General features: G+C 43.1%; 1 protein-coding gene across 5 annotated transcripts in view; it reads left to right on the top strand.

Annotated features, from left to right (window-relative positions):
* The window catches only part of DAB2 (DAB adaptor protein 2), a 53,060-nt gene extending 40,345 nt beyond the window's left edge, over window positions 1–12,715 (top strand). The window contains exons 10-16 of one of the 5 annotated variants that reach the window (XM_079917328.1): window positions 540–1,193; window positions 2,166–2,325; window positions 6,989–7,621; window positions 8,691–8,800; window positions 9,403–9,473; window positions 11,021–11,056; window positions 12,357–12,715. In XM_079917328.1, coding sequence (XP_079773454.1) covers window positions 540–1,193; window positions 2,166–2,325; window positions 6,989–7,621; window positions 8,691–8,800; window positions 9,403–9,468 — 1,623 coding nt within the window. In that variant the 3' untranslated portion in view covers window positions 9,469–9,473; window positions 11,021–11,056; window positions 12,357–12,715. Of the gene's footprint in view, window positions 1–539; window positions 1,194–2,165; window positions 2,326–6,988; window positions 7,622–8,690; window positions 8,801–9,402; window positions 9,474–11,020 lie in introns of all 5 variants that reach the window. The other 4 variants (XM_079917329.1, XM_079917331.1, XM_079917327.1 and 1 more) reach the window with 4 other exon arrangements.
* Window positions 12,716–13,899: the final 1,184 nt, after the last annotated feature.

Here is a 13,899-nt window from a genome sequence, read left to right as displayed (position 1 = left end):
TATATTTGACCTTAAACTTTATTATAACTAGAATTATAAGATATGACTATATTAGGCAATGAATTCACTCATTTAGAGAGGTGATATTAGGTGACTCTGGGGGTACAATAGGAATGTACATCATGTAGGAAGAGGGGCTAGGCCATTTCCTTCAAGCTCAATATGCTTAGATAGTCACTTAGAGTGACTCAAAATCAATTCCCTTTAAGACTGTCAAAGGCATGAATTGAAACAATGATGATTATGAACTCAGCCAGTCTGAAAGGGTGAGGGGAGACATGTGAAGTAAACAACAGTAAGATTTCACTGAATGAAGGGCCAATGAAGTTGAGACTTAAAAGGGCCTGGGAGGGGCAGGGAGGACCTATTCTACAACTAGTAAGTGCACTCAGGGACACGATGGGAGGAGGTAATGGTCAACCAGTAAGACTGAAATCGAATGGAAATTTTGATAATCTTAGTCATCTTATGTAGCTTTCTCATTTGAAGTCACAACGTGGACTAACATTTTCTTTTTTTTTTCTTTCCAAATGTGATAGGAAAGCAAAGATATCCTGTTAGTGGATCTAAACTCTGAAATCGACACCAATCAGAATTCTTTACGAGAAAATCTATTCTTAACAAATGGCATCGCCTCCTGCTCTCTTCCTCGACCAAAGCCTCAGGCATCTTTCTTGCCTGAAAATGCCTTTTCTGCCAATCTCAACTTCTTTCCCACCCCTAATCCTGATCCTTTCCGTGACGATCCTTTTGCACAGCCAGACCAATCGGCACCCTCTTCGTCTGATTCTCTCAAATCTCCAGATCAGAAGAAAGAGAATTTGACTAGCTCGTCTACCCCTCTGAGTAACGGGCCCCTGAATGGGGATGTTGATTACTTTGGTCAGCAATTTGACCAAATCTCTAACCGGACTGGCAAACAGGAAGCTCAGGCAGGCCTGTGGCCCTTATCAAGTACGCAAACACAGCCAGCAGTGAGAACTCACAATGGGGTATCTGAAAGAGAACAGAACGGCTTCCATATCAAATCCTCCCCGAACCCTTTTGTGGGAAGCCCTCCCAAAGGACTGCCCGTACCGAATGGCGTAAAGCAGGACTTGGAAAGCTCTGTCCAGTCCTTACCACATGACTCCATAGCCATTATCCCACCTCCACAAAGTACCAAACCAGGAAGAGGCAGAAGGACTGCTAAGGTGAATTGTCTCCACATATCCATTGGCAGAATGCATGTTCGGTACCAAAGGGTGGTGTGATGCAAGCTCTCTTTCCTGCTGCTATTGTAGTTTCCTGTGTGGCTGTAACATAGGAGGTGGGATAAGGCGCATCGTTCTCCAGGAATACTTTCCTCTAACTGTCACCCTTTTTAAGCTTCTCACTCGGCAGTGTTTGTCACACCCTGCTTTCTGTTTGCATGTCGTCACATATTATTAACTAAACACAAGTTTTTCCGTTTTTAATGCTGCTATGCTTCTGTACCTCCGGTAAGTTTGATCATCATGTTCTGGGAGGGGAGGGGAAGGGTTCCTGTGATTCCCTTTGTACCTTCCCCGTACTAACACACGCCTCCACACACCCCGGCATATGGCATTCGTGTCCAAGGTGGTGGTCTAAAATTCTCGAGTTTTTCTCCTCTGATTAATGACTGAACAATCCATTGTCTTAAAAGAAACTTATATATTTACTATTACCACTTCCTTCAAAAGCAATTTAAAATGGGGTTTATATAAGTTTCATTTTAAAAATCGCATTGGAATATGCTGGCCTAATGATTAAACTACTGTATCATCTTTATGCAGAATGATTTAAATCCAGAAGAAGGATCAGAATATTTAGGCTACTTACTTACAGTTGCCCTTTCTCTCCCAGCTTCAAGCTTTTAGCTGATAAGGAGACCAGACAGAATCAAATGTGTAAATGAGCAAAGTAGATCTCACTTTGTAGGTCCTCCATTGCGTCAGTCCCCAGGACCCAATATTCTGTCCATTGCCAGGATCCGTGTCTTTTTTTTTTTTTTGTCTTTTGGAGTTTGTTATAATAATTTATCAATAATGGGGAAAAGTTTCTCTTTTTGTGTTCGCAAATTCGAGGTACAGAGTAGGAAACAGAATAGAGCTGGATTTCACTGTTCCTGAGTAACTGCTCTGTGTCCCTCTCTGCCCTGTCAGTCTCCAGCAAAAGACTTACTTGCATCAGACATCTTTGCTCCTCTCGTCTCAGAACCTCCAGGCCAGACATCTCCAGGACAACCTGCAACCATACAGACCAAGCCCCTGGACCTCTTCAAAACAAGTGCTGCTGCCCCAGTAGGGCCCCTTGGGGGTCTAGGTAGGTGTGTAGAGATGGAGTTAGGTTTGGCTCTGTTACTTTCACTCCTAAGATGGTAATTCATAGGAAGGAGCACTTCATATCCATGGGGGTTCCTGGGGCATAAGATTTGAGCATCCTAGGGAGCCTTTCTCCCACTTTTACTTCTCTACAACCCACCCCTATTAGGTACTCTTGACCTGTAACTGGAATTTGACTCCTTGAATTGGCATGTGAGAAGAAATCCATTTTTAGTATCGCACTTACCTGAACCAACCGGTCATGGCTTACTGAAGACAGTAGGAAGGGATTCTGAAGCCCAGACCAGCTTCATTGGAGAAACAGGGTTGAGATGAGAGAGCCTTGTCTATCATCTCTATTTGAAGAAGTAGCAACATGCATGTCTTCCATGCAATTTGCCATTACTAAATTGAAGCGCTATCCCCTATTTAACCTCTTGGTTAAAGGAAGGGATATACACCCCAAGAGGGCTATAAGTTAAATCTGAAGCAAGTGTGAGTAATTGAATGAAAGTGCCGGGTTCTGAGCCCAGCTCTGTTTCTAGGCATATGGTGGGTGTGAGACAGGCATATATCTTGATCAGTCTCTGAATAGTTCAGCCTTAGCAGCTCCTTGCTGGTATTTTGGCTAGATGGGTGTCTTAGTAGAGTTAGTAAGTCCACAGTATAGAAGTCTGAAGTTGAAGAGAACACAGAAATAAGGGAAGAGATGGAATTTTATCAGATACCCAAGAGGTGATGCTGCTGTCATTCAAAAATGTGTCACCAGCTCTGCAAGCCACTGGGCCGCTCTGTGGCAGGACGTTGGGGAAGGCCACTTGGCCGAGGGCTGGCCCTGCTACTCGTTGCCTGAAGCCTCCAGTTCTTTCCTGCCTCCATGGAACAGTCTTCAGAAACCCCGACAATGGTCTTTGCTCTCCTGCTGGGGCTTCTCTTTGTTTTTCTACTTCTTATCTCCTCTACAAGCTCCAAATAGACTCTGTCTTGGGAGGGGGCTGGGGGGGGGGGGGCTATGGGTGAAGAGAGACTTTCCCCTATTTTGTAAAATCTGACCAGGGATCTTGGCTTTCTCTGCCTCCTGCTGAGTCAATCATCAGGACTCTTTTTTTTCCTGCTGTTTTCCGCCAAAGGAAAATATTTTGGTTCTGTCATCTTAAATCCGCTCCATCCTATCTGGAGCGTGGTAGCAACAGGAGGGTTGGTTCCCACCTGCTGAGTGGCTGAAATCCCTGCAGGTGTGAGAAGCCCACTTGTTCCAGGTCTCTGCTTGGCGTTGACACCATCAGGAGACTCTCCCCAAACACTTCATATCTCTTGGGGTCTTCCCCTTTCTGCATCCCTTTCTCCTCCACCCTCAAGTGGAGCTGGTTGGTGCCTTCCCTGCAGAAGGATAGAGAGCTTGTATGCAGTGCCTGCGACTAGGTCACATCGCAGAGCTTTGTAGTTTCATATCAATGCCCCGAAGCATTTTTACAGCCGATATTTAACAAGTCAGCCTGAAAATACAGCTGGACCCTATAACTGTTAATTTATTCAGACGAAGTGAAGCTTTCTGGCTAGGTGCCCCTGTTGAGGCCTTGGGGTATACAACTGCAGAATACTGATGATTCTTCCCAGTTTGGACATGGGACTCAAACTGAGCCCTACAGTATAGCCCCTGTCCACTAGCAGGGACCCTCCGCCAAGCCATGGAAGGTTGTAGGTCTGGCTTCCGCTGGACCCAGCTGGGGGACCGTTTCCTCTGGAGAACTGGGGGTGGGGAAAGGGCATTGTAGAAAGCTGAGCCTTTGGCTTTGACTAGCTGCCCTGCGCTTTAATCTAGCATCTAAAGGTTAATAAAACTAACTTTTTATACCCACACTTTCTTTTTCCTTACCTTTCTCCAGCAGGGCCTTAAATATCTTGGAAACGTGATGCATGGGACCTGGTAGACGGGAATGAAGGCTGGCCTAAGTATACACTGGGAAAGCCTTTAGTTCCTCTCAAATGTATTTTTCTCTTTTACCGCCACTCCCACTAATACCATCTAGGACTAAAGCCACACATTTTCCTAAGGGAAGGCAAGTCATCCAACATGAAAGATGGTAAAATTCTATCCAATTTTTGCACATCCAATTGGTGTAAATTATTAGTGAGTGACTCTAGCTTCAGTGAATAAAATGTAAGTAATTTGTTTTAAAATGCCAGCAATAACTTTGTTCAAACTCAAGCCACTTCTAGAAGCCTGTATTATAGGATCTAAGAGAACTGTTCCCTTGATTGGTTGTGAAAGGAACACAGGCATACCTCGTTTTATTGCCCTTCATTTTATTGTACCTTGGAGATATTGAGTTTTTTACAAATTGATGGTCTGTGGCAACCTTGAGTCGAGCAAGTCTATCAGCGCCATTTTTCCAACAGCATTTGTTCACGTCGTGTCTCTGTATCACATTTTGGTAACTCCTGCAATATTTCAAACTTTTTTACTATTATTATATTGCTATGGTGATCTGTGATTGATGATCTTTGATGTTACTATTGCAAAAAGATTATGACTTGCTGAAGGCTCAGGTGACGGTTAGCATTTTTTAACAGTAAAGTGTTTTTAAATTAAGGTATGTACGTTGTTTTTTAGACATAATGCTATTGTACATTTACTAGACTACAGTATAGTGTAAACGTAACTTTTATATGGGCTGGGAAACCAAAAAATTTGTGTGACTCACTTTATTGCCATATTCCTTTTATGGCAGTGGTCTGGAACCAAACCTGCAATATCTCTGAGGTCTGCCTGTATGTATACTCTTGAGTGTACATGAAGTCTCATTTCGGTATATGTCAAATAAGTATTTGGATTAACATGCTAATAAAAAATATAGTTCTGTTCCTTGATGCCAAGGAGACAGAACAGGAGGATAGGGTGCTGGCTTTGGAGGTGGTATGCCTGAGTTTTAGTCTCTTTCACAGACTGTGACCCTCTCAATTGTAATAATATTCTTGTGCCCAGTTTCCTCACCCCAAAAATAAGCATGTTGATTTAGTAAGATGACCCACCTCTGAAACCCAGCAGCCTTCGTGAGCACACCTTGTGTTCACGGCCAGATGGCTGTTGTTCCTGATGACGGTTGAGTCAAGTGACACCAGGCTCCAGTCCCAAGAACATTCAAGATACAACATCTTACCATATCGGCCCCTGAACGTTGTTTTAAAAATATTTCTCACTCTGGAAACAAAAACATTCCTAACCCAGGTTTGAAGGCCTTCTCCTACTTTGGTTAGAAAACTTTCATAACTCAAGAATGCTCTGCTCCAAAGCTCAAAGCAAGTAGGTTTTGAGAGCAGAGTGTCGTTTGTGAATGGGCATGAGGCTGAATTTAGGTTTTCTGTTAGTGACGACAGTTTAACTGGGTCATTAATACACTTGGGAAGAGGCCGAAGAGAAAATGTGCTACGTATTAGAACAAGATGCAGGGAATGAGCTTCTCAAGAAGAGGAGGGCGCACACTGGCGAGACCTAGATTTTAGTGATTTAATGAATTACAAATCAACGATGGCAAGGGTGCAGGTGATAGAGCCGTTTCCCCACAAAGAGCAGATGCCTGCAGACGGGCAGTTAGTCACATTGCAAGGGTTGTTTTTTTTTTGTTTGTGTTTTTGCTTCACTTTATCTCGTCTCCCTCTCTTCCTCTTCCTCTTTTAAATACTCTGTTCTAACTTCTGGCAAAGTTTAGTGAGTGACACATGGCAGGAAGCTCTTTTATTTGAAACAGCTCTCCTAGGAAAACTAGCCTTTTCTCCATTTTTGTATATAAAAGTCTAGAGCTATCTTGGCATCAACCAAATTTTATCATCCTTTTATGTAGCTGTGTCCACCTTGGCAGCATTTAAAAGCAAGGAAGCTTTGAAATGGTTTCTTCGGGATGTAAACATGTTAAAGCCTAATGCACATGCCTGATAGCTAGTCTCCATAAGACCTCAGACATGAGCCAGTTGCCCAATGAAAACATTAAATCAGTTTCTCAAGAGTATCTGATGGATTATATATATATATTTTTTCGGTACGCAGAAAAAATAATGTTGTGACCTCTCCCGTGGCGGAGCACAGGCTCTGGACGCGCAGGCTCAGCGGCCATGGCTCACGGGCCCAGCCGCTCTGCAGCATGTGGGATCTTCCCGGACCGGGGCACGAACCCGTGTTCCCTGCATCGGCAGGCAGACTTTCAACCACTGCGCCACCAGGGAAGCCCTGATGGATTATATTAATTTACTTCATAACAAGCATGGTTTCTATATGTAAATGTATTTACTCAATACGTAGGTTCATGCTATTGACAGGCTCTGTTCTAGCTGTTTGAATGACGTCAGTGTACGTACGAGAAGGGCTCATTTTCTTTTTTATGACTGGGTACTTATGGACTGTATTATCTATCTAATGAGGAAAGTGAAAAAGGTGTGGAAGAAAGAAAGGGCTTCGAAATGCAACCAGCATTTAAATGCTTGCTACAGCTCCTTCATCTTTGGAGTGAAATAATCTAATAAAAGCCATGTCAGCCTCAAGGCTTAATAAAGGTTTGGCATGTAGATGCTCTCTAAAAATGCTCTCCGGAGAGTTGACTCTCTGAAACTCGAGGATCCTCTTCAGGCTAGTTTCCTGATAAGTCCTTTATCCCATTTCCCTCCTTCAGGTGGTGTACCAGTTATATCTGCTCAGACAGGACCGTGGAACCCAGCGCCCTTAGTCTTTAGTCAATCCACTACAATGGTCCCGGGCACTATGATGGCTGGCCAGCCTTCAGGATTCAGTCAGCCAAGCGTCTTTACCACAAGCCCAGCTGTTCCAGGTTGGAACCAGCCTTCATCCTTTGCAGCCTCAGCTTCACCTCCAGCCCCTGTAGTCTGGGGCCCGTCAGCATCCGTGACACCCAATACTTGGTCATCAACCAGCCCGCTGGGGAATCCTTTTCAGAGCAATGTTTTTCCAGCTCCTACTGTGTCAGCCCAGCCCCCTTCTATGCTCTCCTCTCTCCTGGTCACTCCTCCTCAGCCACCTCCCAGAACTGGCCCTCCGAAGGACGTCTCCAGCGATGCCTTTGTTGCCTTGGACCCACTTGGGGACAAAGAAGTGAAGGAAGTGAAAGAAATGTTTAAGGACTTCCAACTGCGGCAGCCGCCTACTCTGCCAGCAAGGAAAGGAGAGCAGAATTCCGCTGGGACTTCAAGTGCCTTCTCCAACTACTTCAACAACAAAGTTGGCATTCCTCAGGAGAATGCAGACCATGATGACTTTGACGCGAATCAACTGTTGAGAAAAATCAATGGTAAGCTACCTACTTCTCTGTCAGCTGTACCAACAAGTATTCCACTGCCATATGGGCCCACAGAGTCCCTCAGAAGAACCCTCTCCCGACCCACCAATAGCTTTACTCTTGCTTTTTTTGCCTAGCAGGGGTTATGGAGACAACTTAACCATTTACCTTACGGAGTTAACTTTACCTTAGTTAGCTGTTTCTAAGGGCTGGCCCAATGCTGCCCTCTTGTGACAATTCTTAAAAGGGCTGCCAGGAGCTATTGAAATTCAATGGGTCATGGCACCTGGAGGCTGTATGTGTGATAAGGACTCATTTTTTCATGAGTAGGTGTGTATGGACTGCACTACCCATCTAATGAGGAAAGTTAAAAAGGTGTGGTAGATCGAAAGCGCTTCAAAATGCAGCCAGTATTCGAATGCTCGCTGTACTGTATTAGTGACCTAACCTCTCGGAGCTTTTACTTCTGTGTTGGCCTCAAGGCTTGGTGAAGGTTTGCCATGTACGTGGGCCTCTCACTGTTGTGGCCTTTCCCGTTGCGGAGCACAGGCACCGGACGCGCAGGCTCAGCGGCCATGGCTCACGGGCCCAGTCGCTCCGCGGCATGCGGGATCCTCCCGGACCGGGGCACGAACCCGCGTCCCCTGCATCGGCAGGCGGACTCTCAACCACTGCGCCACCAGGGAAGCCCCACGTAGGTACTTTTAAGTGAGGGAATTCTGAATCTCTTCCACTTCAAGCAAATATGCACGACTTCCTCTTCCAAGAAGGGATGAATTTGCCTGTAATAATCACTGGGAGTCTTGGTATTTGGTGGTGATTTTTGTTCCATTGATGTCAATTTCAAAAGTATGGAACTTAGGGCTTCCCTGATGGCGCAGTGGTTGAGAGTCCGCCTGCCGATGCAGGGGACACGGGTTCGTGCCCCTGGTCAGGGAAGATCCCGCATGCCGTGGAGCGGCTGGGCCCGTGAGCCATGGCCCCTGAACCTGTGCGTTCGGAGCAAGTATGAAACTTAATTTCTAAGATAAGCCTGACTGGAGAACTTGTGCATGTATTTGACTACTTTTTCACCTTCTAGAACTACCAAAGCCAGCTCCCAGACAAGGTGCCCTGCCAGTTTCCAAATCTGCTGACAATGCATTTGAGAACCCCTTCTCTAAAGATTCTTTCCGTTCATCACCAGCGTCTGTAAGTATCAACTATTAGAAGATGAGCTCCAAAGTACACACCACATAGAGTTACCACCTCCTGAATTAACCTTGCTTGTATCTTTGACAGTAAAGGACATTTGAATACGATGGATCATTGAGGACCATCGCAGTGTAAACCTCAACTCAAACTGGGGAAAGATTATTTTTGCAGGAACTACTCTCCTGAACTTGAGAAACAAATAACATATAGAAAAGTCCTTTGTATCTCACTTAACCTAGCTCGGGAAAGCACTTTGAAAGAAAATTGAGCCAAAATAGTATCTTTAAAATTTTTTCAAAGATTTAAGTTCCTAATTTCCCACCCATAATTACTTAGCTCATAAAAATAATATTTTGCATTGGGAGGCAAACATAATTCTGAAACTTGGTTTTGATGTAAATAATACACACACACACACACACACACACACACACACACATCACAGGCAGGCAAACACAAGTCATCACAGACCCACATACAATATCTGATTAGTCTGTGACTTAAGTGATTTTTTTTAAAGGGATCTGAGAAGTCTTAATTATAGTTGTTTTCTTACGATTGTAATTATGGTTATTGACTAGATGGTTTTATCTCCATAGATGGCTTCTCCTCAATCCACATCTTCTGATGTATATAGGGATCCATTTGGAAATCCTTTTGCCTAACTTCTGTAAGTAGAAGATCCTCCTAAGCTTAGGTTTGGTGAAAAAGGGTGGCATGGGGGTAAGGGTGAAATTTTAATTTTAGAATCGGAAAGAAGTTAAATCTCTGTAATGGAGAAGTAAAAGATATGGAACACTGTACTTAACTAGTTTAGTAATGAATAGGCTGGACATCTGTGAATAGAGTTCTCATACATATGAAAAACAGTACTATACGCATGTGGATGTGGATTTCTGTCATCCTGTGTTTTTGGTATTTCACTTCTGTATGGGAGTAAAACTCAATATAACACATAGCCTTCTAGATTTTTGACCTTCACATTGAAGTGATTGCAAAGCTTCCTAGTAATTAGTTTTCTACAGAAGCTTCAAAATCTGGGGACCTTCTGAAGCCACCAAACAGGTCAGCCAAACAGCTCATGATCACACTTCTGCCTCCCAAATCAATACATATTTCTCTGTGAGGGGCCTCAGATTAGTCTGAACTAGTCTGGCGATGTTAAATCCCAAAGTGGTGACAGCTGCCGGTACCTCCTTCAAAAGTAGCATGAGCTCACGTGAGTCTGCTGGTGGGTTTCATCCTCGGTCAGTTATTGTGTGTAACCACCTTAGACTGAGACCCGGGAAGGGGAAAGGGGGAGGGTTGTTTTTCTTTCTCAACAGTGAGTGGAAGCAACTTTAATCTTGAAAGGTTGAAGTTAGTGGAGGAGAGGAGACTTATCTGCATTTTAAAAGGGGTGAACAACAGGAAGAATGAAAAGAACCCAAACCCATTTCTTTTTCAGTCTTGCCCCATTCAAGTGAGACTACCAAACTGTCTTGACCCACGTAGAACTGAATTCTTTTAAATAGATAAATATCTTAAATCTGAGATCAACAATAAGATTTGAGTTTTTTTGCAATTTGGATTAGCCCCCTTCACTCCACTTCTGTAATTACAGTATTTCTGAAAGTGCTTTTCCGTAAAATCAGCTTCAGAGAACCGAGTGAGATTACTGAAAAGACAAATTCCCGGGCCCCAGCCCTAAGGAATCCCCCTCGGTGTTGAGGAAAAGCTTCATTTGAACAAGCGTCCAGATGGTTTCTAATGTTAATAAAGCAGTGTAATATATGGAAGATGTTGAAGGGCTAGAAGTCTTGACAGAGACTCATTATTGCTTCCTCTCCAGGGGAGGCACACACAGACAATAGAAAGGAACAAACCGCACTGAAAATCTAGGAGGATTGTTTGTGCTAAATTGAATTGACTATAGAGTTCTCTTTGGAGGCACTTTCTTCTTTAGGTCATGAAGGAAGGATAATTTTGGTCAACCTGCTAAATATATAGGTTGAGGGGTAGGGGGGACAATTGCCATGGGAGAAAATAGCTAACATTATTAAGCACTTGTGTTAATCACTTTATTACAGATTCTACATCGACTGTTCTATCCAATCCTCTTGAATCGGTCCTAGGAGATACTATGACTGACATTTTAAAATAATGACTTAATATTTAATACATTGATAGTCAATCCAAAATCTAACCATGGGTTTTTTCTTCTCCACACTTCTCTAGGAACTTGGCATGCTGACTGTCCAGAGGAACAAAAAGGTTGGCCTTAGTAGTCAAGGACAAAGCTAATAAGCAGACAAGTCCTGACCTCTGCCCTTGTTCTAGCTTTGACGTATTATCTGTTGCCCTATTTCTTGCTGCCTCTTCCACTTGTAGAATGCCTTCCACTTTCTGTTTAGCTAAACTGAATCTATGGATTTAAATAAATTAAGAACCTAAACTCTCTAGCTTAAATGTAAATGAAGTAGTTTCCCTCCTTGAACCCTTGTTTATTGTGTCCCTAGAATCTTCTAGAACACTGTGCTGTGTACCCTCTGGCTGGGCGATGCAGCCACCACAACCCCTCAGATCATACTGTTTTGAATAAATTTTAAAATCCTTACGGTTCAGAGTGTTTCGGGGTTCTGTTTCAGAGCATAAAAACCTAAAGATTGTGGTAGAACAAGGCACCTTCTTAAACCTTGCTTCAGACCATCACTTGCAGAGTATTTTTAAAGTAAAATAAAGTAAAAGTTCAGTTTCTCTCTGGGGACTTTGAACACAACTAAGAACGTTTTTAAAGATATAACTTCTCTTTCTGAACATTATTCTTCTCTCAAGGGCAGGATTGTCTTCTCCAATCTCTTGCTAGCTATTGCAAATGAGGGAAAATCATTTTTCATCTCTCCTCTTCTTTTCCCTCTGATTCTCTTTTCAGTCATTTTTACTCCTGGGTTTATATAATATTACCTCTCTTTCACAAACAACAGAGTTTTATGGGGCAAAAAAAATCTAATGATTCACAGATCTGAAGCCTCTCTGCCTTCTCAGTAATCTCTAATCCCAGTAACTAGAATTGCAAATGGGCACAACTTTTATCCTTTCTATGGAATAGGAGGCCATCCTCCTGAGCTGAAGTTCCGGAAGAGCAGTTCATGTTGAAGAAAAATTGAACTCAACTCAGCAAAGAAGGACCGTGTTCTGAAGAGAAACATCACAAAGTGAAATGTGATAGTGCCAAACATTAGGTGCTTATTTGGGGTAATGCCAGGCCTTTATCAAGTAACTGGAAAGCTTTCTTTATGCCACACAGTCTCACAGTTAGTAGGATGATAAATGGGAGAAGAAATCTGCAGTGTTATCATTAAAAATCTAATGCCTGCAATATTTTTCTCCTCATAACCTTGGAAACCTTTCCAGTTCATTTTCAGTCCTATTGTCAGCACAGTTCAAAGGGTTTGTTCTTGCCATATGAGTTTTGTTTTGTTTTGTTTATGTTGGGTTTTTTAATGTTGTCTCTTGACCCCTAGTGCTCAGGTTCTTGTGGGTGTTAATCAACCACATACAATGTTATCTTTAGGTGGAAGAAGAGGATGACTGCTCAGGAACTAAACGAGATGGTGGCCTCCTGAACCTCTACTGATTAGCTCCAAGTAGTCCGAGCTAAAGTCCTGTGGCTTTATGTTGAATGCTAATAGCTGATCACGTATGGCATCATTTTCCATCTGACTCCCCACTCAGTCATTGTCAACACAGACTTGAAATAGTATTTTATATGTCCACATACCTAAATGTGCTAACTGGAGGCAACTATTTCTAGGGAATTGAATTTTTGAAAGTGATGGACAGCCACACAATTGTTTTGTACATACTTATTTTCTTGTGCACTTTTCTGTATGCAAAGAAAGCTATAAATTTACTCATTTCAATAAACTGGAATGGCAGAATCTCACGTGTTATCATCAGTTCATTTGACCCCTGCTTTCGGTTGATGTAGTAGAGCCGAGGTATAGCGTACGCCAGGGTAAGGTCAGCAAATGTTAGTTATAATAGATTCTGGATTGTCACAAGAATGAAAAAGTGGAAATCCATGAAGTAGGACCACAGGGAAATTACTGTCTCATGCCTTTCAAGCTTCTATTTTCTCTCTCAGACCTATACATAGTCCTTCCCTGGGAGTTTAATGGGAGTCTAACGGATAAGACCTGTACCAGAACAACCTCAATTATGTCTAGTATAAAAATCATTCTTTAGTGAACTGTTGGTTCATGCCTTTTACCCTTTGCCTCTCCTTGTTCTTTAGTTAGCCATGACTGATTTCATCAAAACACAACTGTGTGGACTGGTCCAGACTTGTATTAGCTACTCAGAAGAGACTTCTGAGCTTCTGAGTTAGGTGGTCAGGCCGATGCTCAAATGTCTTTAACACTAGGACACTCTTAAACACTCTCCCCTATTAAAAAAGTTCAAGGCTCTCATTCATTTCAAGAAGACCTGGAGCTACAGGGAAGATGACCCCAAGGCAGACCCTGCTTGACTGTAGAAGTCTTGGTGTTAAACCTGACTCCTCTAGGGAATAAGATGAACTTGACAGAGTAGGTGTCGTTGCTTGGCATTTACTGTTAGGGGATGTTTGGTAGTACTGCCTTACCTTTCCCTTTAACTGAAACATTTGGTCTCTTTCTGACAAGGAGTAGAATATAGAGAAACAGACTCCACATGTGAGCAGCTTCCAGTAAACCACAGATGAACTGGAGAAGGCTGCGGATAAGCACAGGTTGCACAAATTATGTGGCTTATCCAAATGGTCTGCAGTATTTCTAACCCACTGAACCTGTGTGGTATTGCCATGTGGTTTAAGCAAGATCTTGCCAGAGGTTAAGGGATATGTGTACAAGGGATGACATTCACTTCAGTGCAGTAGGAGCTACTGTTGACCAAGCCGAGGGAGGTGCTTCCTGAAGTGTCCCTGCAAAGTAGAAACAGACCTCTTTAGAGTCTCTTAGTAGCAGTGGTGTTCACACCTGTAAGCCGGGAATTCAGCTTTGAGGGTAACACTATTATCGCAGAAGAGGGTTTCATTTAAGCATCACATAGCTCTAAGCTAAAAGCTGAACTTTAAC

The sequence above is a fragment of the Stenella coeruleoalba genome (genome assembly GCF_951394435.1).
Source record: "Stenella coeruleoalba genome assembly, chromosome: 3".
Classification (NCBI taxonomy): Eukaryota; Metazoa; Chordata; class Mammalia; order Artiodactyla; family Delphinidae; genus Stenella; species Stenella coeruleoalba.
Note: the sequence above shows the minus strand (reverse complement) of the source record. Positions and strands in the feature narration are given on the sequence as shown.